This window comes from Ranitomeya imitator, chromosome 2, assembly GCF_032444005.1.
Source record: "Ranitomeya imitator isolate aRanImi1 chromosome 2, aRanImi1.pri, whole genome shotgun sequence".
In the NCBI taxonomy this organism is placed as follows: domain Eukaryota; kingdom Metazoa; phylum Chordata; class Amphibia; order Anura; family Dendrobatidae; genus Ranitomeya; species Ranitomeya imitator.
Window position 1 is genome coordinate 371,448,400 of NC_091283.1, and position 27,014 is coordinate 371,475,413.

The 27,014-nt window shown below is 40.0% G+C and overlaps 1 protein-coding gene across 3 annotated transcripts in view; it reads right to left on the reverse strand.

Moving 5' to 3' along the window:
- Positions 1-14,618: 14,618 nt before the first annotated feature.
- Positions 14,619-27,014, reverse strand: part of LOC138663948 (gastrula zinc finger protein XlCGF57.1-like) — a 39,492-nt gene continuing 27,096 nt past the window's right edge. Inside the window, exons 1-7 of one of the 3 annotated variants that reach the window (XM_069750323.1) lie at positions 24,927-25,046; positions 23,449-23,596; positions 22,762-22,941; positions 22,555-22,678; positions 22,374-22,471; positions 22,081-22,171; positions 14,619-16,256 (exon numbers count right to left, since the gene is read on the reverse strand). In XM_069750323.1, the coding sequence (XP_069606424.1) occupies positions 14,986-16,256; positions 22,081-22,171; positions 22,374-22,471; positions 22,555-22,678; positions 22,762-22,941; positions 23,449-23,526 (1,842 nt within the window). In that variant the 5' untranslated portion in view covers positions 23,527-23,596; positions 24,927-25,046 and the 3' untranslated portion in view covers positions 14,619-14,985. Of the gene's footprint in view, positions 16,257-22,080; positions 22,172-22,373; positions 22,472-22,554; positions 22,679-22,761; positions 22,942-23,376; positions 23,597-24,926; positions 25,047-27,014 lie in introns of those variants that run through there. The other 2 variants (XM_069750324.1, XM_069750325.1) reach the window with 2 other exon arrangements.

The window sequence follows — 27,014 nt, forward strand, 5'->3', positions numbered from 1 at the left end:
ATGGCAGTCTAATTTCTCTTGGATCACTTCAGATGTCACCTCGTTATATACCTCTATACCACATGAAGTGGCGATATTTGCTCTTAAATTTCACATGCAGAAGTATAGTGATTTTTCCGTAGATTTACAGTCTTATGTCATAGAGGTCACTTCTTTTCTCATGACTACAAATTTTTTCTGCTTCAACCAAGTATATTTCATGCAAACCAGTGGTGTCTCAATGGGTGCCAAATATTCACCCTCCATTGCTAATCTGGTTATGAGTTGGTGGGAAGAATCTTACATATATAATGATGAGAATCCATTTAAAGACTGTATACGATGGTACGGTAGATACATTGATGACCTGATATTTATCTGGAGTTCTGATGTATCTACCGTACAGGATTTAACAAACTATTTAAATTACAATCCATTCAATCTCAAATTTATTTCACGTCAAGACCACACGTGTATAGAGTTTCTAGATTTAAAATTAAAGGGGATACCTAATACCCCGATTGTTACCTCCACTTTCCGGAAAACCACAGCAGGGAATACAATATTGCGTGCAAATAGTCACCATCCTAAACATACTATCAAAAGTATTCCTATAGGGGAGATGGTAAGAGCTAAACGTAATTGTAGCACACTAGAAGATTACTCCCAAGAGATTGAGGGCATAAAAGGCAGACTTGTGCAGAGAGGCTACAGTGACTGGCATTTAAAAAGAGCAGAAAAAATTGTCGCTCGACGACCTCGTTTTCATAGTAAACAAAACCAAAGTTTATCTCCTCAAAATCCAATCACTGTGGTCTTCCAGTACAGTAATCAATTTAATGCAATCAGGAAAATATTGACTAATAATTTGACTATTCTTAAGGAAGATGCTGATATAGCTCAAATTTTGAGTAATGGATACAGAATTGTGTCTAGAAGAGCCCCCTCTTTAGGCTCTAGTTTATCTCCGAGTTCTCTTCATGCCCACCCTGCACAACCTTCTCATTGGCTCAGCACAAAAGGCTTTTTCAAATGTGGTGCGATGGCTTGTAAAACTTGCAAATTTTCGAGCAAATGCTACAATTTCACTGATGCCAGTAATCAAAATGTTTATCCCATCAAGACTTTCATGAACTGTAACACCAAAAATGTGGTATACATTATGGAATGCATGGCATGCCATCTTAAATACGTGGGGAGTACCATACGGTCTTTAAAAACACGTATTCGTGAACATATTTACGATGTTGAAAATATTAGTGCTAATAGGAATACTTCACAAGCTTCACAACATTTTATTAATTATCATCAATCTAACCTTGAGTCACTCAAAATTTATGCGATTGAAAAAATTCATAAACCATTTAGAGGAGGAGACATCGAGGTGACCCTGAGAAACAGGGAATCATGGTGGATCTTTAAACTCGGAACAAGAATTCCACATGGTTTAAACAAAAGGAAAGATCTCATGCTCTTCTATTAGTATTCTGAGGGTTTACAAACAATGAAGTTGCTTTTCTGACATCTAGTAACTAAATTTGTAGTTTATATTTCTCGTATAATTAATTTTTGTGAGGCTAATAGCTATCAATTTGTCCTTCTGTTTCCCCTTGTTTCCCCTTGCTTGCTGGCCGCTGTCACATTGTCACGGCGTCTGCAGCTGTGCTTTCACTTACTTGCTCCAACCTATTTTGGCTGTTACAGCTCCCTGATTGGGAGATTCCTGCCATTGATTTTTCTGTTTTTCCATCCATGGTTGTCTGTGAGCTCACTATTTTTTAAGGTACTAGGGAATTTTGTAGTTTTATTTATTATAAGATTTACATGTATGTCTCATTTTTTCCAGAACTCATATGAGTTTGTGTCTACTTAAGGATAGCCTTTTTTTTTTTTTTTTTTCCCTTGCTTGCTGGCCGCTGTGACATTGTCACGGCATCTGCAGCTGTGCTTTCACCTATTTGCTCCAACCTATTTTGGCTGTTACAGCTCCCTGTTTGGGAGATTCCTGCTAATATTAGTTTTTTTTCTATATTGTTATGTGGGTTCATGACATAGGACACTGTACATACTATTATATTATTTTTCTATCATATTCTTGGATTTATTTAATGATTATTGTAATGTCATTTTGTTTTTTTATATAGTTCCTGTATTTTGTGTTATTTCTGTTTTTTCTGCATTTATGTTTAGCCAAAACATTTGTTTTTGTCTTTCCATCAAGCTTGTCTTGCTTTCATTACCATGTGTGCCTATTTTTGCTTGATTAGACAATTCTACCAATTGCAACACTGGAGTGATAACCGGATACTAGTATAAAAGTATAGACATGTCTTGTACCAGGTATCATGATTAAGGGTGCTTAGTCACCGGAAACGCGTTGACCTTGTTTTTATAATATTTTCTGTATGCTGATGTTTTGTCCTTTCATTGTATTTTGAGTGAAATAAATTATGGATTTTTCACTATTTCGTTGAGCTGGATCTCCTTCTCTTTCCTGTCTGGGCCCACTGCAACGTTTCTGCTTGTGAACACTGTTTAGGGGTGGTCAAATATTAGGTGTATGAACCAAAGCAAGCCTTTGAAGGATCCTACACCTTGAGGTTCGAGGGACTCCAGAGGCAACAGAAGCTTCAAATATCTGTTTGCTGGTTTGTAATGGGTTTTTAGCAGCTGCTCTCTTAATCCAATGAACTTGCCTGGCAGAAACCTTCCTCATTATGCCTTTATCAGCATGAACACGTCTGTGCTCAGATTCAGCCACAAATCTCTTAACAGTACAATGATCACGCTTAAGTTTTCGGGAAATATCTAATGTTTTCATCCCTTGCCCAAGTCATTGCACTATTTGATACTTTTCGGCAGCAGAGAGAGCCTTTTTCTTTCCCATGTTACTTGAAAACTGTGGCCTGTTTAATAATGTGGAACAACATTTTTAAGTAGTTTTCCTTTCATTAGAATCTCCTGGAAAACTAATTATCACATATTTAAGATTAATTTCAGTGATCCATTGAGCCCTGAGACACAATACCATCCATGAGTTTATTTGAAAAACAAATCAATTAAATCTTTATGACACTTAAATCCAATTTGCATAACAATTTGGAACACGGTGTATACATATATTTTCTTTTCAAGCCCACCTTCCTGATGCAATCTTTTGAAATGTTATTGCATGACGTTTATATACTGTAGTTGGTACAGTGGAAAAATTAAGTTCTACTGTAGTTAAACTTTTCCCATTGTTTATTCCTTGGTTAAAACATGCAGTAGGTTTCAATCACAAAACGTTCACATATTTGTAGTCACGGCATAAAAACCGACAATGTGAGCACTTCCTGCATTGGCATTATTGGCAGCAGAACAGTATATAACAAAGAACAGGCAGCCAGATGTTATGGACGATTTAATCATTAACAATAGTAGGTGAAAATTATTATTATTTATATAGCACCATTAATTCCATGGTGCTGTACATGAGAAAGGGGTTACGTACAAAGTTATAGATATTGTTTACAGTAAACAAATTTACAATGACAAACTGGTACAGAGGGGAGAGGACCCTGTCCTTGCGGACTTATATTCTACGGGATAATGGGGTAGAGACAGAAGGTCAGGGGTGCGACAGCTCGGGTGGTGGTGAGGCGGCAGCTCGGGTGGTGGGGAGGCGGCAGAATAGTTATTGCAGGCTCTAGACTTTCTTGAAGAGACAGGTTTTCAGGTTCCGTCTGAAGGATCCGAGGGTGGTGGATAATCAGACGTGTTGAGGTGTGGAATTTCAGTGGATGGGGGATATTCGGGAGAAATTTTGGAGGCGGTTGTGTGAGGAATGAATAAGTGTGGAGAAGAGTAGGGGGTCTTGGGAGGATCAAAGATTACACGAGGGAAGATATTGGGAAATTAGTTGAGATATAGGGAGGGGACAGGTTGTGGATGGCTTTGTAGATCAGTGTTAGTAGTTTGAACTGGATTTGCTAGGGAATTGGAAGCCAGTGGAGGAATTTGCAGAGGGGAGAAGCAGGGGAGTAGCGAGGAGGATTAGCCAGGCAGCAGAGCTGAGGACAGACTGGAGCGATGCAAGAGAGTTAGCGGAGAGTCCACAGAGGAGGGTATTGCAGTAATCGAGGCCGGAGATGAGGGCATGCACAAGAGTTTTAGTAGATTGTGGGTTGAGGAAGGGACGGATTCTGGCAATATTTTTTGAGTTGGAGGTGACAGGAGATGGCAAGAGTTTGGACATGCAGTTTGAAGGATGGGGCAGAATCAAGAGTTACCCCGAGGCAGCGGACTTCAGGTGCCAGAGAGAGCGTGATGTCGTTTACAATGATAGATTAGGTAGTGGGGATACACGAGATGGGGGAAAGATGATGAGTTCAGTTTTGTTGACATTGAGTTTTAGGAAGTGAGAGGTGAAGGAGGATATGGCTGATAAGACACTCCAGGATTCTGGACAGCAGAGAGGTGTCATCTGGGCCAGAGAGGTAGATCTGAGTTTCGTACGCATACTGGTGGCACTGGAAGCCATGGGACTTTATGAATTCTCCCAGGCCAAGATTATAGATGGAAAAAGTAGGACAGAGCCTTGAGGGACTCCCAACAGAAAGGGCAGGATGAGGAGGTAGTGTGCGAGTGGGAAACGCTAAATGTGCGGTCCGAAAGGTATGAGGCAATCTAGGACAGGGCAAGATCGTTGATGAAAAGGGAAGAAAGAATCTGTACCAGTAGGCAGTGGTCGACTGTCGAAGGCAGAGAACAGGTCGAGAAGGAGGAGGATGGAGAACTGCCTATTAGCTTTGGCTGTAAGTCATTAGTAATTTTGGTCAGAGCAGTTTCGGCAGAGTGGTGGGGGCGGAAGCCAGATTGGAGGTTGCCAAGGAGAGATAGATGAGAGGTGGGAGGAAAGTTGAGCATGGACATGCTGCTCAAGGAGTTTTGAAGCAAACGGGAGCAGTGAAATGGGGCGATAGCTGGGCATAGTAGTTGGGTTAAGGTTAGCTTTTTTTGAGGATGGGTGTGTAAAATTCTCACTGATCCCTGCCATTTTCATGTAATGAAGGTTTACGGCACCTGCCACCCTGAATACCCTCTCTGACTTTACACTGGAGCGCTGCACAAAACCATACGTCCATGGCAAACTGAGCCATTTCTTGCAGGCAGCCAGATGCTATGGCTGATCTAATCAATGACATCAGCCGTATGATAGTGAGAATCTTCACATTTCTTGTCACTGATTCAATCTGCTGACCAAGACGTTCATGGGATTAGGGCTTATACTGGGGAAAAAAAACAGTTCAGGTACAATCCATATAAATTTTTCAGGCAGTGCATCTGTTTCCTTATACAAGTGCTTCTCACAAAATTAGAATAGCATCAAAAAGTTAATTTATTTCAGTTCTTCAATACAAAAAGTGAAACTCGTATTATACAGAGTCATTACAAACAGAGCGATTTATTTCAAGTGTTTATTTCTGTTAATGTTGATGATTATGGCTTACAGGCAGCTAATGAAAATCCAAAAGTCATTATCTCAGTAAATTAGAATTAACAAAAACATCTGCAAAGGCTTCCTAAGCATTTAAAAAGGTCCCTTAGTCTGTTTCAGTAGGCTCCACAGGAAGACTGCTGACTTGACAGATGTCCAAAAGGCCGTCATTGACACACTCCACAAGGAGGGTAAGCCACAAAAGGTCATTGCTAAAGAAGCTGGCTGTTCACAGAGTGCTGTATCCAAGAATATTAATGGAAAGTTGAGTGGAAGGAAAAAGTGTGGTAGAAAAAGAGCCTTGAAAGAATTGCTAAGAAAAGGCCACCACACATATCCAGGACATGGGCTTCAAGTGTCGCATTCCTTGTGTCAAGCCGCTCATGACCAATAGACAAAATAGAAGCGTCTTACCTGGATGAAAGTAAATTTTGCATTTCATTTGGAAATCAAGGTCCCAGAGTCTGGAGGAAGAGTGGAGAGGCACACAATCCAAGCTGCTTGAGGTCTAGTGTAGTGCAAAGTTTCCACAATCAGTAATGGTTTGGCGAGCAATGTCATCTGCTAGCGTAGGTCCATGGTGTTTTATCAAGACCAAAGTCAGCGCAGCCATCTACCAGGAAATTTTAGAGCACTTCATGCTCTGCCAACAAGCTTTTTGGAGATGGAAATTTCATTCTCCAGCAGGACTTGGCAGCTGTCCACACTGCCAAAAGTACCAATACCTGGTTTAAAAACAACAGTGCTTGATTGGCCAGCAAACTCGTCTGACCTTAACCCCATAGAGAATCTTATGGAGTATTGTCAAGAAAAAGTGGAGAGACACCAGACCCAACAATGCAGATGAGCTGAAGGCTGCTATCAAAGCAACCTGGGCCTCCATAACATCTCAGCACTGCCACAGGCTGATCGCCTCCATGTCACGATGCAATGATGCAAAAGGAGCCCCAACCAAGTATTGAGTGCATTAACTGAACATATATTTCAGTTGGCCAACATTTTGGATTCTAAAATCATTTTTCAAGCTAGTGTGATAAAGTATTCAAATTTACTGAGCTAATGACTTTTGGGTTTTCATTGGCTGTAAGCCATAATCATCAACATTAACAGAAATTAACACTTGAAATACATCACTGTTTGTAATGACTCTATATGAGTTTCACTTTTTGTATTGAAGAACTTGCAGAGTAGCAATGCTATAAAATAACTTGATAATGCTTTAGCTTAGAACAATAATTGGACTGACAATGGGAAGTGGATGCATTGTTCTGCTGTGTTTCTGTTGGGATTGGGGTGATGTCCATTTAGTAGGATGTGGAGGAAATATAAGGAGGTAAAAAGCAACACCTAGCATTTGACCCAGACCTTGGGCCTGAGGGTTCACCACCTGTCCAAGTGGTTTATTGCTGCTACTCAAAACATTGATCCAGTGGGCCAATTAGACATTTACTGTCCCTCTCAACTATGGTGAAATAATCTCCTTGCCGACCGATCTGGATCCAAAGGGCTATCACAAAATCATCATCATCCATGACGGTTATCACTGTGAAGGGAACGGTCGTGAAGTTCTAACCAGATCCAGATTCTTACTTCTAGATTTGTCCTGACTCAGAGTGCCACTTCCAATTCCAGATGACATCACCAGTGCCCCTGCCAGCATGGCTATCAGTACTACTACCACCACCAACCTTTAAGTCATATCCTCTACCTTCTCACTAAAGTCAAAAATGTTATTCATCTAATACATCAACTGGAAGAAGTTTTCAGATTGACTATTAAGGTAATGGAGGCGAAGGAATGTGCAGAACATTGATTTATACTGCTATGACTGGGACGAGTAGATTGCCATATAGTCCATAGCATTGTTAAATACTAATTATTCTTATTTTTATTCTGTACCGAGCACATGGTTTCTTGCTGACACTATCAAAAGCTATTTCTGTGTATGTAGCTCAGAGTATAAGTTAACTCCATATACAGAAGACACGTGATCTGTGTTGAACATATATAAACGTCTCTTAGGAGGGTGTGGGGGCTTTTGTCACGTGGGACGGTCACCTCCCTGCCTTCACCATCATTCTCCATGGACATGAGACAAGACACGAGGAACAACAGCTGTTAGCTACTCCATGCTATGATGACTTCAGACTTCACACAGACAGATGACTTTTACCATTCAGGACCTTGGGAAAGATGAGCAACAAGACAAGCGCTGATATTTACACATGGACACTCTGTTTGTAATTGTTTCATCTACCTTTTATGTTTTTGCTGCGATGGTGGATAACTCAATAAACCACTATACTTTCGTCAGAATATCATGACATTTTTCTTTTAAGAATAACGCACCTGGTTAAGTTTTGATTAGATATTTTTGCGCAATAACGATTTTTAACATTGGCCTAGCCAGCCAGTTTTGATTTTTTGTGCTATTTTTGCGTGAATTTCCTTCTTCTTGCACACGGGGGAAGACAGAAGAGTTCCGCTAGATTGTGCAAGTATTCAGGAATTCCACTTCAAAACTTCAAGTCACAAAGAACTCATACAAGAACCTACGAATTACGGAGACTTTAACAGGTGTCAGACGGATTGACAGCAAGCACTGGTAGTGCTGAAGATAGATGTGTTGAAAATAGCCGTGCTGAAGTCCGGAGCCCAGCGTTGTACAGCAAAGGGACTACAAGCTGAGATTTCAAGGTAAGACAAATGGATTTGATTAATTCATATGCTAAATCAAGTCAGATAAAATTTGTAAGTTTATACAAATCTAGCTTAGAAATATTTTGGGTCTCTTTATTTGCAGAATGCAGAATAGCGAATTTGAAATTAGATTCTAAGCTAATGTCTAGGAAAAAAGAAAAAGAGCAACTGAAAAATATTTTACATATGGTTTATGTATTTAACGAGTTTGTGACAGAGAAGTCCAAAAAAGACAGTGTAGAAAGAATTTCTAAGGAAACTAATGATGTTCCCAAGATTGACTGTAATGGGAAGAGTGAGGAAGATGTTACACATGTGTCTGTGATGACGATGACCACCCAAAGTGACATTGACTTTGTGACACAAGATGAAAAACAAGATGGAGGAAGCGTAGGAGAAACTGACAAAGATGATCTACGAGGGACAGATGTACCATTACCCTTAAAAATAGATGACTCAGAGGCCCAACTCCAACTTAAATCTAGGAAAATCCTGCTAAAATTATGCAAAATCATTCCTGCATATGATGACAAAATCCATGTGTGCAGAAATTCAGAGATATTTGAGAGTTTTGCTGATAAGTTTGATTTGACTAATGTGCAGAGAAATAATTTGTTTAAAATTTGGATTCCGGGAAATTTTATGAGAAGATTTTCATTAGAAATTCAGACTGATGAGTTCCATGAAAAGATGACTGATGTAGAAAGATTAAGAATTTTGATTTTCTGTGGATTGAAAGAAAATTATCCAGATCTTGATATTCTTCTAAAATTGAAGATTGGCCGGGAAGAATGTACGTTTACTTTTATGTCCATTTTTGAAAGGATTTATAAATTGGTCTGTACGAATTTGAATCAACAATCCATGATAAATTGTTTTGTAAACAAGTTTAAATTCTTAAATCCTGTATCTCGTGTTATGGCGTCACAGAAAGATTCATTACACGAATGCGCAAAATCCCTTGATTTTTCTAGAAAACACGAGAATCTTGAAAGGAAAACACATTTTACTAAGTTTTTGAAACCAGGCAGAATTCAATCTTATCAAAAGCCAAAATCAAAATCTTCAAACCTGATCCAAAATCAAATCTATGAAGTACGAAGAAAATTACATATTTGCTACAAACCCTATGAAACGATTCAGGAATCTATCAAAGAAATTCCTTTGAAAGGGTTAAAATCTGAAGACTCAGATCTGTCGGAAATTGACAGATGGAAGCAGGTGAGTATCCCAGGGGGAGCTCAGCTGAACACTCCATTATCACAGCAGCTCTTCAAAGAGTCCATAGGGTTAAAAATGACCTTATTAAATAAAGCATTTCAACAGATTATCGACAGAGAGCTACATTTTGGGATAGGAATTGGCTAAAAATGTAATTATATTATATGATGAGTTATACAATGTATTATTTATTAATTTAATTATTCTATTTCAATATAATTCTGCAGTTACATATATTAATATAATATACAGTAAATACTGTAGCATATTTGTATAAGTAGAGATTATATTAACTGTATTTTTATATATATAGTGAAATAATTAAAAAATTTACTCTAATGATATTTAGAATTACAATTAAATACATTTATTAAATATATACATATGTATAAGATATCTAAATTATTTTGTATTGAAATAAATATGAAATTAACCTTTATCTTTCATTTTCCCTTAGAATTTTACTTTCAAAGCGAGGATTGAACAAAAAAATACCTGTTTCATGAATTTATGTCTTATTCAAACAGGAAGCTATATTAACTGCATGATTTTTATATATTTAACACTTAAAAAATAAATAATATATCTAACAACCTAAAAATGTGTGTACATGTTTTTCTGTAACATTATGGTTTTTTTTCCACTGCATGGTGCATGACGTGACAGCTGTGAGTTAAGGGATATCATATAGCCTTGTTTTAGTTTAGGAATTTCCTCAGCTTTACATTCAAAGGGTCTTAGTTACAGGCTTGTACCGAAATAGCGTTGGAACATTCAACTCAAGTTTCTTATGGAGGAGTCCTTTCTATAGGTTAAAACATACTGTTAGATAATATTTGGGGAATATTCAAAGGAATATTAGAATACTAAATTTAATAGATTACAATGCGCATTGATTGATAATTAGGATACAATATTTTGGGTTAATATATGTGTATTCTTTGTATGTGAAATATGTAGTTTGAACGTCTATATGTGAGTCACATGTGACAGATGACAGAAGTGTATGGGCAGCTGCTAAGGGTGAATCCAATGTAAGAGTGACCAGAGCGTGGTATGTGGTATATGGAATGTGTATGCACAGTTTGACTGAGGCCTCATGATTTATGGTATGTTTGAAAGAAAAAAAAAACACCTTGTGTTAATGAGAAAATAAGATTCAGTTAAATTATTAGAATATTAAGATATATTTAAATATTATTATTCAACATATATTCCTTTAGTGATTATTATTTAATAAGTACAATCACATATCAATATGGTTTATCTAGAAAATCTACATTTAGAATAATTTTTCCAAATGATAATTTTATGATATTCAGTGTTTTTTATGGTTACATAGATGAGTACACATCTTCAAACAAATATATGGCACAAGCTGATATGACAGTTATAAAAATAATGATTTTTCACTTGGGTTTTTACAAATTAATTTTTTCATAAAATAATATTTTTTGATATTAAGGGGGAAATGTGTTTTTGATCCTGATCACATCATCACATTTCATCAATACCTCTTCTTCACACATTTTAATAAATAAGAAATATTAATAAGGTATTATTGGGTACAATAACAATAAATATTATAAAAGTCATTTTTTTCTCTAATGAAGGGTATTATATGCAAAGTTGCATAATTTCAATATTTTGGTGATCCAAGGTTATGACAACATCTACATGAGGAAAATATTAAGGAAATGTGTTACTGAAGACATAATCTTAGCATTTGTCATCAACATATAAAGGTCTTATTCTTATTTTTTATTCTCATTTTTATTTTTAATTTTTAATTTTTTTTCATCAACAAATAAAGGCCTTATTTTAATTTTTCATTTTTAATTTTTTCTTCATTTTTATTTTTCATCTCAAGAAAAAATCAATATTTAATAAAGTAATGTCTACAAGCATATTGCTTTATCAAATATAGTGATCATATGGTTTCATTATATAAGAAATGTTTCAATTCTAAGTTAAATACAACAATTCTTTCACTCATTCATTCATTCATTTATTCATATATATATTCTTATTTTGGTTCATGGCTATACATACTTACATATTATTGGTCTACTGAACATAAATTAATAAAGTTTTAATACTAAATATCAGCACTTGTTACATAAAAGACACACTGACATCTATGGGTTCAAAAAGAAATTACACCTATGACATAAAAATGTCCAATCACATGAAGAATATGGTTAATAATATACTATCATTTATCATTTATTATTATTATTATTATTATTATTTTATTTTTCCAAATATAAACTCCATTTTAATATCAATTAATAATTATATGGATATTATTGATTGCTATGGTACGCTGTGATATTATAAGTTAGGGAAATTACCAGATTTGGTATAGAATAGGGAATGAAGACTTCAATCAAGATACCGGAGATACGTTAATAAAGACTTTTCATTTTTCTAAATTCAATTGATTCTTAAAAGTTGCAAGAAGAAAAGCTGTTATCCAGAAGTTCCACAAGGTAACAATGCTATGATTTCTGAGTAATAATAGACTGTGTCAAATGCAATTCATGTCACCATTCACAACTACAGCATCCATCACTGACAACTGAGTACAGTATCAAAGATGAACTGTGTTATTATGTTCCAGTGGTTTCCTATCACCTATAAGACTTCCATGAAAGCTGGTGAACACTCAGGTAATTGTCAGGACGCTACAACCCTGACATGTGTCCTGTGCACTAAGGACTGGTTATGGTGCTATGTTTGGCAAGGAAGAGTCAATGTAACCCTTGCTGTGCTGACCAAAGACGTCACACCTGTCCCAAGACCAGCACGGATGATATGAGGATTCCAGATGATTTCCAAGGCGAGCCAATGTAAGTCCAGGACACTGCACAGATATTAAAGCTACATTTCATCTATGAACTTTGTTTTCTTATCAACATTTGAATTTATGGACTTTGATTGACACATGACACACAGTCTCTACATATCTACATGCTATCATCTATTTCAAAAGACTTATATTAAAAATTGTTTTAAAAGAACCAAGAAGACATCAATATGAAGACCAGATGACATCAGACCTGAGATGCTTCAAGTAGATATAGGGAAGTATAATAATATATATTTTATATAAATATTAATCACGGCTTACCATAACATGAAGTTACATATCATTATATTATTGAGAACATATAACAATATTATTATTGATATTATTTATTACATCATTTTGTCAAAGAAGAAAGTAGATTTTATTAATATTTTAATTTGAGGGTTCCAATCAATGTCTGTCACCCTCAAAAGGGGGAATTGTTAAATACTAATTATTCTTATTTTTATTCTGTACCGAGCACATGGTTTCTTGCTGACACTATCAAAAGCTATTTCTGTGTATGTAGCTCAGAGTATAAGTTAACTCCATATACAGAAGACACGTGATCTGTGTTGAACATATATAAACGTCTCTTAGGAGGGTGTGGGGGCTTTTGTCACGTGGGACGGTCACCTCCCTGCCTTCACCATCATTCTCCATGGACATGAGACAAGACACGAGGAACAACAGCTGTTAGCTACTCCATGCTATGATGACTTCAGACTTCACACAGACAGATGACTTTTACCATTCAGGACCTTGGGAAAGATGAGTAACAAGACAAGCGCTGATATTTACACATGGACACTCTGTTTGTAATTGTTTCATCTACCTTTTATGTTTTTGCTGCGATGGTGGATAACTCAATAAACCACTATACTTTCGTCAGAATATCATGACATTTTTCTTTTAAGAATAACGCACCTGGTTAAGTCTTGATTAGATATTTTTGCGCAATAACGATTTTTAACAAGCATCCTCCATTTCATCCCCACTAAGGTTAGGTTCACATCGCGTTAGTGCCACCCGTTTAACGGATCCGTTAAATGGATGCAATAACGCTGATGCCCAAAATCTCTTTTTTTCTACAATCGCGTTAACGCATGCGCTAATGCATGGTACCATTGCATTGGCATGCGTTAGTAATGGAGGTCTATGCACAGCGATCGCGTCTGTTCGCTGTGCGTTAGACCTAACATACCCGAAAACGCGGTAGACCGCGTTCGAAGGTGCGTCACAAACAAACGGACCATCGCCAAAACATGCTGATTTTGACATGCTTTAGGATGCGTTACGATAATGCATGGTAATGGGTGCGTTAAGGGATCTGTTACATTGCGTGAGTGACGCTTAGTAACAGATCCATTAAACGGATGGCACTAACGCGATCTGAACTTAGCCTAACACGCATGCTTGAAGCAGATTAGGGCAATGGTTACCTGTATCTAGTTGTGTTATTGTCAAAATGGCTGGAACAAGTGGTGGTACTACAATTGCAGCTTACGACTCCCGTATTCTTATTGTCAGATACAGTAGTGTTTTTTGTTCTTTTACAATGTTTTCCATTACCATTCATTTTTACTACATTATAATGAACTTTTTTGACAGTTTTCAACCACAATTTCCCTTGTTTCCAAAAAGATGAACTAAGAAATGCTAAGACACAGCACCCCCAAAAAAACAGCTGCAACAGGCTGCACAATTGGTGGTGAATGTGCATATCTCAAATCTGAGTAATCAAATGGGTGTGCAAGTATCAGTAATTAGTGACATGCACACTTTGTGATGCAGAAAATCATTGTTAAATGTCAGTATTAATACTCCACTATATTTTTAACACAATTCCCTCCCAAAAAATAGCTGAAACAAATTCACAATATTGGTATGGCGTGTATATCCGTCAAATGAGACAAATATAACTTTTTTTAAGCTAACTGTAGTTGATAACATGCACAGTTTGTGAGGCAATGAGAGAAATGTTTTTTTCTTTCAGCAATGTTGACCGCCAATTTCTTTCTCTCCAAACAACTAAATCAAAGGGTGCACAAATCTTCACCTCTGTGCTAAAATACAGTAGAATTTCTATTTCTTTCACATACCATAGAAGAGAAGAAGGACAAAGGCACAGCAGTATGACCTCGGGATCATGAAGCTGCACACACACCAGGGACTACGGGTGCCACTTCCAAAGAAAAAGAATCTGTATGTCCAGAGAAAAGAAAACAGATTGGCACATACCGTCCCGTATGTTTTTATACAATGTGATTTTCTGGATTTTATTTCTCATATTCTACCTCTCAATGTTAAAAAATTAACCTACCCTTAAAATTATAGATTGCTCATGTCTTTGTTAGTGGGCAAACTTACAAAATCAGCAAGGGATCAAATAATTATTTCCTTCACTGTATACTCATCTCCTGTGCTGGCGCTGTACCCTCGGTGTCGGCACTCAGTGTCCCGTGCAAGTGACTGCGGCGCCCAATAAGCGCTGGTGTCATTATCCGTGCCTCCTGTAGATTTGAGCAGGAAGAGGAAGTCAGAGATCAGCTGCAGCCTGGACTTCCTCTTCATGTAAGATTTGTCCGATAATGGATTCACCCACATTTCAAAATTGTTAATTGTCAACAAAATTTAATGCTCTAGAAATTTTTTTCCCAAAGTCTAAGTATAAAAATGGCTTCTTCTCAGTATCACTTCTCTGATCCTAAGCAAGATAGAATTTGGTAAGCATTTTAACCCAATATCATAAGTGTCACAACAGCTTCTGCCTTGTGTGAGTTCTCTGATGTGAAACAAGATCCCACTTATGTGCAAAACATTTCCCACACTCTGAACATAAAAATGGCTTCTCCCCTGTGTGAATTTTTTGATGATCAACCAGATTTGATTTCAGAGCAAAACATTTGCCGCATTCAGAGCATAAAAATGGCTTCTCTCCTGTGTGAGTTTTTTGATGTCTAACAAGGTTTGTTTTCACAGCAAACCGTTTCCCACATTCTAAACATGAAAACGGCTTCTCTCCTGTGTGACATTTCTGATGCCCATTTAGCTGAGATTTTTGGTTAAAACACTTCCCACATTCTGAGCAAAAGTATGGCTTCTCCCCTGTGTGAGTTCTCTGATGTATAACAAGAACAATCTTCTGTTTAAAACATTTCCCACATTCTGAACATGTAAATGGTTTCTCTCCTGTGTGACTTCTTTGATGGTCAACAAGAGAGGCTTTCCGAGAAAAAGATTTATCACATTCTGAGCAAGAAAATGGCTTCTTTCCTAAGTGAGATTTTTGATGGCCAACAAAAATTTTTTTCGTGCAAAAACCTTTCCCACATTCTGAGCATGTAAATGGCTTCTCCCCTGTGTGAGTTTTTTTATGGTCAACAAGACCTGATTTCCTAGAAAAACGTTTCCCACATTCTGAGCACATAAATGGCTTTGCCCCTGTGTGAGTTTTTTGATGGTCAACAAGACCCGATTTCCAAGAAAAACCTTTCCCACATTCTGAGCAGGTAAATGGCTTCTCCCCTGTGTGAGTTTTTTTATGTTCAATAAGATTTGATTTCCGTGAAAAACATTTCCCACATTCTAAACACGAAAATGGCTTTTCCCCACTGTGACTTTTCTCATGTACAAAAAGATGTGATTTCAATTTAAAACATTTCCCACATATAGAGCATAAATAGGACTTCTCATCTGTGTGAATTCTCGGTCGTATATCTGTGTGACTTTTCTCACATTTATCAAGATTTAACGTTCCTATGTAACATTTTCCACATTTCAAATGTGTAAATGATTTCTCTCCTCTTTCACCTTCACCATCGGTTCTGTTATTTTTATTATCAGTCAGTGATGACTCAAAAGTTAGGACCTGTTGAAAAGAATAAGATGATAGATATTCGCTGTGAACAGCTGATGGGATATCTGGTATAATTGTCTGCTCTTCACATGTATCTTGTGGGACACCATGATCTTCTGCTTTAAAATCTAAAGATATATGTCCCGCTGAGCTTCTGATGCAGTCAACTGCCGAGAATAAAACAGATTTTTTTTATTTTGGTACAATATAATCTAAATATCATATTATATTTTATAATATTTCTGTGTAAACATTTCCCTACAAATTGCAGGGCATGTAGCAAAACTCAAATTGAACAGAAGAGGAAAAATATGCGACAGACACAGCCTCATGCTAAAAACACAAAGTAAAGTCATGCATGCCTCCCAACTTTTCTAGAAGATAGGCAGGGACTAACCATTTGGCCACGTCTTTAACCAAACCCTAGCCATACCTATTTACCATTTCTTTCTACCATGACAGAAGGAGATGTCAAAAGCACCATGGTGGCAGAGGGACATTCAGCCAACCGCCCTGGACAGCGGTGAATGGACCCCAGGCCTGTTTCATTGTATCTGGGAGAATGACAACCTATGGATTTATTTTTGTTCAGTATAGTTGTAGCAGTCATAACATTTTCATTTTTAAGTTCCTCGTGAACTCCCAAGATGCCTATTCTATTTTAATGTACTATTAATAAATGTTAAAATTTTACAGATGGTGAATGCAGAAAATGTCCAGATAAAAAGCAACAGAAAAAAATTGCAGCATTTACGATAAGTGTGAAAACAGCCTCAGCCTTACATATTTATTAATTTTTATGGGTTTTAATACAGAAGAATAAAAGTAATCAAATAATTTACCAATCACTGTAAATAATTCACTATGTAACACAATTTTTGTTCCTGGCTTCCAAGTGTAATATTTCAACTGCTTATGTTTAAAGACTATGGAAAAACGACTATATTCAGCACAAACTTTGATTTTATGACCATAGGGCAGAAACATTTTGTATTTATGGTGTCAAAAAAAGGAAATTGCACTATAACTAATTTTTATTTATTTTGTTCCTGGGTCCAAAGTGTGTTTTCCTAACCCGCTATGCCTAAAACAAATAGAACATGGTTCCCTGAAAAATGCACACAGGAAAATTGCACACAGGAAAATTACCCACAGGAAAAATGCCCACAGGAAAAATGCCCACACGGAAAATTCCCCACATGGAAAATTCCCCACATGGAAAATTGCCAATTAAAGCATCACAAAAGTTTCAGATCTATGATATTTCAAGATGCAAGGTATGTTCACATAATATGTGATCAACTTGTGATTTACAGTTGACCTAGTGCAAAACTGCAAAAATGATGATCTGTGGTTTGCAGCAGTCTGTCATTATCAGCAATAGATAGATCCAGTCTGCTCTCATCTCTCACTGATTCTGCCTTACTCCTCCCACCAGCCCAAAACAGCAGCACATGCAGAACCAGCAGCAGTGATCCAGAGGAGCCATCACTGCTATCAGTGCTCACAAAAGTATCACTGCTGCTGGCAGAGATAGTTGGTCCTGGAAGCCCAGAAGGCACAGCAGAAGGGTGAGATTCTGTCACTTGTACCACTTGGTGTTCTTGCTGAGAATGTATGATATGCTTTTGCAGTGGAGTCCGATGGGCCCCAGTGTGAAATTTGGCCCTTCCCCCCCACACACACGTTGGTCAGATGTATGGCCCCCTGTAGTGTTCTAAATTCTATAAAGCCGTATGAATTGCCCCCCTCCCCCTTCATTATGTAGTAATGTCCCCCATACTGGTATATATGCCCATCATCCTGGTGAATATGTCTGCATCCTGGTATATATGTCCTAATGCTGGTATATATGGTCCCCATCCTAGTATGTATGGTCCACATGATCTCCATCCTGGTATTTATGCCCCCTTTCTGGTATATATGTCCCTATCCTGGTTTACATGGTCCCCAATCCTAGTGTATGTGTCCCCGTTCTGACCCTAATGCATAATTAAAAACAATAACATTCTACTCACCTTTCCTCTGCTCCCACGTCGCCCAGTGTCTTTTGTAGCCACCGCACAGCCCAGCAGCTGACATCGGAGTGTGCGCCATATCATGCACCGCTCCCTGTGGCTGCACCTCTGATGTCAGCTCACATCCAACGCGCTCCTGCCCTGCAGAGCATCTCACCTATAATTCTATATTATTCTCCTGCCCTGCAGAGCATCTCACCTATAATTATAGTGCTTTGAAAAAGCACTATATTGTTATTCCACCGTAGTAAACTTCTTATTATTCTTATTAGGCTTTTTTCCGCAATTAATGCGGCCCAAACCGCTGCACGCACAGACTCCAGTGAGGTGTCATTTCGAAGCCAGCGTCCATGAGAGGTGTGCTAAGTATTTTTCGTGTCGATCGGATTTGTAGTTTTGGCGCAATTAGCGTTTGAAAATTGATTTTCCCTCATTGGAAAGCATTGCGTCAATGCATTTCAATAGGGAAATTTTGCCATAAGGTATAATGGCTGATTTCTGAGGCAATTTCAAAATAACTGCCAACTGCCACCTGGCTGATTAGCTCATTGATGTGCGCAGTCAGTCCCAGTTACCATACCAATGCCTACGAACTCTACATGACCCCACCAGGACATAGTTTTGCCAGATAATATCAGCTCTTAAAGTGACCGGCACACCAAATCTCTGTTATCAGCCATTCCCCCATCCTGCTCTCAGTCTATTTCTCTCTGTTATCAGCCATTCCCCCGTCCTGCTGTCAGTCTATTTCTCTCTGTTATCAGCCATTCCCCGTCCTGCTGTCAGTCTATTTCTCTCTGTTATCAGCCATTCCCCGTCCTGCTGTCAGTCTATTTCTCTCTTTTATCAGCCATTCCCCGTCCTGCTGTCAGTCTATTTCTCTCTGTTATCAGCCATTCCCCGTCCTGCTGTCAGTCTATTTCTCTCTGTTATCAGCCAATTTCCCATCCTGCTGTCAGTCTATTTCTCTCTGTTATCAGCCATTCCCCCATCCTGCTGTCAGTCTATTTCTCTCTGTTATCAGCCAATTTCCCATCCTGCTGTCAGTCTATTTCTCTCTGTTATCAGCCATTCCCCCATCCTGCTGTCAGTCTATTTCTCTCTGTTATCAGTCAATTTCCCGTCCTGCTGTCAAGTCTATTTCTCTCTGTTATCAGCCATTCCCCCGTCCCCGCCCACCAAATCGGTCCCTGAGGTGCCCCGCCCACCAAATCAGACCCCGAGTGGCCCCGCCCACCAAATCGGACCCCAAGTGGCCCCGCCCACCAAATCGGACCCCGAGTGGCCCCGCCCACCAAATCGGACCCCGAGTGGCCCTGCCCACCAAATCGGACCCCGAGTGGCCCCGCCCACCAAATCGGACCCAGAGTGGCCCCGCCCACCAAATCGGACCCAGAATGGCCCCGCCCACCAAATCGGACCCAGTGACCCCGCCCACCAATTCGGTCCCTGAGGTGCCCCGCCCCACCACATTCCCCCGTCCTGCTGTCAGTCTATTTCTCTCTGTTATCAGCCATTCCCCCGTCCTGCTGTCAGTCTATTTCTCTCTGTTATCAGCCAATTTCCCATCCTGCTGTCAGTCTATTTCTCTCTGTTATCAGCCATTCCTCCGTCCTGCTGTCAGTCTATTTCTCTCTGTTATCAGCCAATTTCCCGTCCTGCTGTCAGTCTATTTCTCTCTGTTATCAGCCATTCCCCCGTCCCCGCCCACTAAATCGGTCCCTGAGGGGCCCCGCCCACCAAATCGGACCCCCGAATGGCCCCGCCCACCAAATCGGACCCTGAGGGGCCCCGCCCACCAAATCGGACCCAGAGTGACCCCGCCCACCAATTCGGTCCCTGAGTTGCCCCGCCCCACCACATTCCCCCGTCCTGCTGTCAGTCTATTTCTCTCTGTTATCAGCCATTCCCCCGTCCTGCTGTCAGTCTATTTCTCTCTGTTATCAGCCAATTTCCCATCCTGCTGTCAGTCTATTTCTCTCTGTTATCAGCCATTCCTCCGTCCTGCTGTCAATCTATTTCTCTCTGTTATCAGCCAATTTCCCGTCCTGCTGTCAGTCTATTTCTCTCTGTTATCAGCCATTCCCCCGTCCCCGCCCACCAAATCGGTCCCTGAGGGGCCCCGCCCACCAAATCGGACCCCGAATGGCCCCGCCCACCAAATTGGACCCTGAGGTGCCCCGCCCACCAAATCGGACCCTGAGGGGCCCCGCCCACCAAATCGAAACCCTGAGGTGCCCCGCCCACCAAATCGGACCCTGAGGGTCCCCGCCCACCAAATCAGACCCTGAGGGGCCCTGCCCACCACATCGGACCCTGAGGGGCCCCGCCCACCAAATCGGACCCTGAGGTGCCCCGCCCACCAAATCGGACCCTGAGGGGCCCCGCCTACCAAATCGAACCCTGAGGTGCCCCGCCCACCAAATCGGACCCTGAGGGTCCCCGCCCACCAAATCAGACCCTGAGGGGCCCCGCCCACCACATCGGACCCTGAGGGGCCCCGCCCACCAAATCGGACCCTGAGGTGCCCCGCCCACCAAATTGGACCCTGAGGGGCCCCGCCCACCAAATCGGCTTCTCAGGGGCCCCGCCCACCAAATCGGACCCAGAGTGACCCCACCCACCAAATCGGACCCAGAGTGAGGCCGCCCACCAGATTGGTCCCAGAGTGACCCCGCCCACTAAATCAGACCCAGAGACTCCGCCCACCAAATCAGACCCCGAGGGGCTTCGCCCACCAAATCAGACCCCGAGGGGCTCTGCCCACCAAATCGGAACCCGAGGTGCCCAGCTCACCAAATCCTCAACCCTGAGGGGCACCCAAGTGTGAAAGTCTTGCAGGGGCAGCCCGGGCACCATTCCAAAGCACTATCTGTAGTTACTTCAGGAAATACCCATCTAGTTCTATATTGTTCTCCTGCCCTGCAGAGAATCTCACCTATAATTCTATATTATTATCCTGCCCTGCAGAGCATCTCACCTATAATTCTATATTATTATCCTGCCCTGCAGAGCATCTCGCCTATAATTCTATATTATTCTCCTGATCTGCAGAGCATCTCACCTATAATTCTATATTGTTCTCCTGCCCTGCAGAGCATCTCACCTATAATTCTATATTATTAACCTGCCCTGCAGAGCATCTCACCTATAATTCTATATTATTCTCCTGCCCTGCAGAGTATCTCACCTATAATTCTATATTATTCTCCTGCCCTGCAGAGCATCTCACCTATAATTCTATATTATTCTCCTGCCCTGCAGAGAATCTCACCTATAATTCTATATTATTCTCCTGATCTGCAGAGCATCTCACCTATAATTCTATATTGTTCTCCTGCCCTGCAGAGCATCTCACATATACCTGAATACTATCCCCCTGTCCTGCAGAGCATTTAGCCTATAGCTCTATGCTATTCTCTGTTCTGCAGAGCATCTCACTTATAACTCTCTACTGTTTTCCTGTGAGTATTCATGTCTGTGGGCACTTTTCACATATCATGTGAACCTTGCACCTGAAATATCATAGATCTGAAACTTTGTGATGATGCAATTGGCAATTTTCCGTGTGGGGAATTTTCCGTGTGGGGAATTTTCCTGTGGGCATTTTTCCTGTGGGCAATTTTCCTGTGGGCATTTTTCTGGTCACCCTTGGAAATACATTGAGGTTGAAGGTGGGTGGAGGGGAAGCGGCTAAATAACCTAGTTTTGTTTCCTGTCCCTAATAGGGCACAAAGTTATCCTCCTGTGGTGCTGTCATGGAGGGTTCACAGAAAATGAATTACCAGTAAGAATAATTCCATAATAATATTTTCATCCATAATTATTGAGTATTTTGGCAAATGGGGTAAACTTAAAGTTGTGAAACCTGAAAAGACCACAGAAATCATAACAAATAACACAAAATGATACCAGTCAGTGACTGAGTAGAATCTGTGACTTCTCTGCAGTTAGCGGTTATCACTGTACTCACCTGGGCAGTCAAATGTAGGAGTCTCCTCTTTACACCGTTCATCACCAGTCACAAACGTCTCTGTAGTATTAATATAGGTCAGATTTTTACCCTGAAACAAATATTGTAAAAGTCAAAGACACATGGAGAAGTCACATCTGTGATCACCTCTAATCCTGCCATTTGCACTGTTCTCAATACACAAGTATAAAACATACAATATTGGTGGATGCAATAAGATTGAGCACAAGACCTTCACAGCCGTCTAGACACACATCATAGGGGAGATCTCATGACACTTTCTCTCCATCTACCTGATGATCCTGAGGAACATTGGGATTTTCTTGTTTCCAGTTCTGTGGAAGAAGAGGACAGGGACATCTCTCTGGTGTTGTCCTCTTACTGGATAGAACTGGAGGAAACACATACAGGTACTGAATTCATTCTTTACATACAGATAATTGTAGGCTGTGTGTATTTAGTTCTGTCTATTACCTGGTGATGTGAGGGGCTGGAGAACCTCCATCATGGCATCCTTGTACAGATCTTTGTGACCTTCTAAATACTCCCACTCCTCCATGGAGAAATAGACGGTGACATCCAGACACCTTATAGGAACCTGACACATACAACGATACCATCATCACCTCGATCCCTTCATAGCGTTACTGTATAATGTCCCAGCATTCCCAGCAATGTCACCTCTCCAGTCAGTAGTTCAATCATCTTGTAGGTGAGTTCTATGATCTTCTGGTCATTGATGTCCTCATGTATAAGTGGGTGAGATGGAGGCCCCGTAATTGGGCTCAGGGGTCTACCACAGCCCTCAGAAACAGGGGCCTGACAGCGCTCACTAGGGGTATTTTTCACTACTATGTAATCCTGGTAATGGAAAGATACATTAATCTCACAAAAAAGAAAAAAAAATGAATGGCACCAAGGTCACGCAAATTTAACACCTGTCACTCTGGATGGCAGGCACTTTAAGAACAGCGGTACATAAGCTCTGGGCATAGGTGCACAGCATGAAGGAAAAAACATCTGTCTAAAAAAATGTGCAAGAGCAGAAAAGATGCAGAACTCACCCATGAGCTGTTTCAACGAAGTCCTTTATTAAACCATTGTGGATCTGTGGACAAAGTTCATGGGACAGGCAGGTGCAGGAGGAAGGCAGGGAAGGACAACGGCCGTTTCACGTCAAAGGCGCTTCTACGGATCCATGACCGTAGAAGCGTCTGAAACTCATGGGTGAGTGCTGCATCTTTTGTGCTCTTGCACATTAATAAATCTCACTACAGACATTTTCAGAGTCCTCACCTTTCCAGTTCTGTCCATCTGCTATTCCCATAGATAAGAATGATGTAATGTGACATCATCAGAATCTCTCACCTCTCCAGTAAGCCGGAAGAGGATCTCTAGGGTGAGGTGTAATATCCTCTCCACCATCTTGTCCCTGTCCCTATCCATCCTTGAGGGGTCAATCAGGAAAATTCTCTTATACAGAAGATCTTCACTGAGGAACAGATATTGTAGGGACCTGAATGGGAGAAGATGAGGTAATGTAATATCAAAGAATCCCAGGAAATAACACAATTACTGGAGATAATAAGGGTAAACATATGAAAAGATATAAAGCAGTGTCTCCATATTAAAGGATTGAGCATGTTACACCTTCACATGAACGTTAATAACATCTAATCATGAGCCACAGAGGTGTTACCAATAAGTAGAGTACTACATTTTTAGGCTGATGTGGAAAAATGCTGCAAAGAAAGAATGCTTTCAAAAATAAAAGTGTTACATTTGTTTTTATCAATTAACAACATGTAAAGTAAATGAACAAAAGAAAAATCAAAATCAATATGTGGTGTGACCACCCTGTGCCTTTAAAAAAACAAATTCTTACAAATTGAGGTCACAGAATTTGAAAGAACGAGCTACAGATCTTTTGTGGATATAGGCTTGCACAAACCCTTGTGCAAATTTAATTTGATGAAATTGAGCCCCAAACTTGCCTGCAGACATTCATTATTGTGCCGCTCTCCAACACTTCGACAAACAAAGTGCCATCCGTTATCGCCAAATATTTCAATTTTTCAGTCTTGAGCACAAGCTACAATTTTACTGCACTATATTTTCATGCATAGTTGAGTCACTTGGTTTTGTTTCCATGTGGAAGGTTTGGGTTTGGTTGCAATTCTTCCATGATGACCACTTCTGGCTAGACTTCTCCAAACAGTAGGCTGGTGTAGCTGGGGTCATCTCATTGCGGCCAGTTCCAGATTGATCTTCCCATTTTGATCAGAAATAAAACAGAAGGAAGTGTAATGTGTCTTTCATCTGCTGCACTTGTGTCCTTGGTGTCATTGGCCGATCACTGCATTTATGGCTACTATCATTGCCCATTTCTTGATGTTCTTGATGCAGATAAATACTGGCAGATTCTTATCCATCATGCAGTTCCATAAGGAGTGAACATAGTAAAAAAAAAAAACAACTATTGTGGAATCTCACTTTTTTGCCATTATCATAGCAGTTTGAATTTTTTTCCTGTTTTCCAGTACACTACACTACAGTACAGTGCTCAAACGTTTACAAACCTCGGCAGAATTTTTGCTTTCTTGGCTTTTTTTTTCAGAGAATATGAATGATAACACCAAAATTTTTTCTTCACTCATGGCTAGTGGTTGGGTGAAACCATTTATTGTCAAACAACTGTGTTTTCTCTTCTTAAATCATAATGACAACCCAAAACATCCAAATGACCCGGATCAAAAGTTCACATACCCTGGTGGATTTTGGCCTGATAACATGCACAGAAGTAGACACAAATTTGTTTGAATGGCTACTAAAGTTAACATCCTCACCTGTGACCGGTTTGCTTGTAATCAGTGTGTGTGCATAAAAGCTGAGTGAGTCTCTGGGATCCAGACAGACTCTTGCATCTTTCATCCAGCCACTGACATTTCTGAATTGTGAGAAAGCAAAAGAATTGTCAATGGATCTACGGGGAAAAGGTAGTTGAATTGTATAAACAGGAAAGGGATACAAAAAGATATCCAAGGAATTGATAATGCCAGTCAGCAGCGTTCAAACTGTGATTAACAAATGGAAAATCAGGGACTCTGTAAAAACAAAACCACGGTCAGGTAGACCAATAAAAATGTCATCCACAACTGCCAGGAAAATTGTTCGGGATGCAAAGAAAAAAACACAAATAACACCAGCTGAAATACAGGACTCTCTGAAAACTAGCGATGTGGCTGTTCCAAGATGCACAATAAGGAGGCACTTGAAGAAAAATGGGCTGCATGGTCGAGTCGCTATAAGAAAAACATTACTACGCAAATGCCACAAAGTTATCTCACCTACAATAAGCAAAATAGCACAGAGACAAGCCTCAAAACTTCTAGAATATAGTAATTTGGAGTGTTGAGACCAAAATTGAACTTTTTGGCCACAACCATAAACGTTACATTTAAGGTCAACAAGGCCTATGATGAAAGGAACACCATTCCTACTGTAAAGCACGGAGGTGGATCGATGATGTTTTGGGGATGTGTAAGCTACAAAGGCACAGGAAACATGGTCAAAGTTGAAGGAAAGATGAATGCAGCATGTTATCAGCAAATACTGGAGGCAAATTTGCAATCATAAGCCCGGAAGCTGCGAATGGGACATACTTGGATGTTACAACATGACAACGTTCCACAACACAACTGGTCCTGCAAAAAACAAGCCATCACATGGCCATACTGATAGATAAAGAAAAAAGCTATGGCTTTGGGACGAAGGGGAGCAAAAAGGAAAAACTCCAAAAAATGAAAAGATTGCAGTGTACAATGAAGGGATGTCACCATGTAGGATCATTCTTATTCTCATTTGCACATGGAAACACACCAGGCAATGGAATGAAACTGGAAGGGAGAAGGTACAGATTAGATATTAGAAAATACTTTTTGACTGTGAGGGTGATCCACGAGTGGAACAGGCTGCCACGAGAGGTGGTGAGTTCTCCTTCAATGCAAGTCTTCAAACAGAGGCTGTACAGACATCTGTCCGAGATGGTTTATTGAATCTTGCACTGAGCAGGGGATAGAATATGATGAACTTCGTTATACCAAGAAACAGAAAGATGATCGGCACATAGCTTCACTATAGCGCAATTGGAGATTCGCTTAAACGATCTGTTTCAGAAGGACAGATGAGGTCTCCCTTGCTGTGAGCTGCGGGTGGTGCTATGCAATCGTCAGAGTTTTGTACAAGACCATATAATGAGAAGAAAAATGATGCAGCACTCACCCTTGCGCTTCTTCCAAGTGTGCTCTTTATTCAGCAAAACATACTATGCATAGTATGAACCGGCATACGCAGTGATCTGTGAGGGAGCGGGAGTGAGGAGAGACCGGTCTCTCCTCACTCCCGCTCCCTCACAGATCACTGCGTATGCCGGTTCATACTATGCATAGTATGTTTTGCTGAATAAAGAGCACACTTGGAAGAAGCGCAAGGGTGAGTGCTGCATCATTTTTCTTCTCATAGAATATGATGACCCTGGAGGTTCCTTCCAACTCTAACATTCTATGATTCTATGTCTCAAAATGTTATTTTCAAGCTTGAAATTTATCCGCTATTTAGGAAATATATAGAGAGTATGTACAGATACACACAAATAATAAACAGACACCAGTTAATCACTTGCAGCAGCACTAAGAAGAGCCGGCTTCTCTGGTCTCCAATTATGTCCCCGGCCAGATCTTCCAAATATATTTCTGCAGAAAATCCTAGCTTGGGCAGCATAAAGTACCTGACATATTTCTTTAAGGAAGATGGAGTTCCATCAGAGAGTGTGAACTTCGAAGACCATTTTAGCTCTGTTCAGCTGAGTGACGCCAATTCCTAAGGAAGGAAACTGGAATTTAACAGATACAACAAAAAACCATGGAGTACTAGTG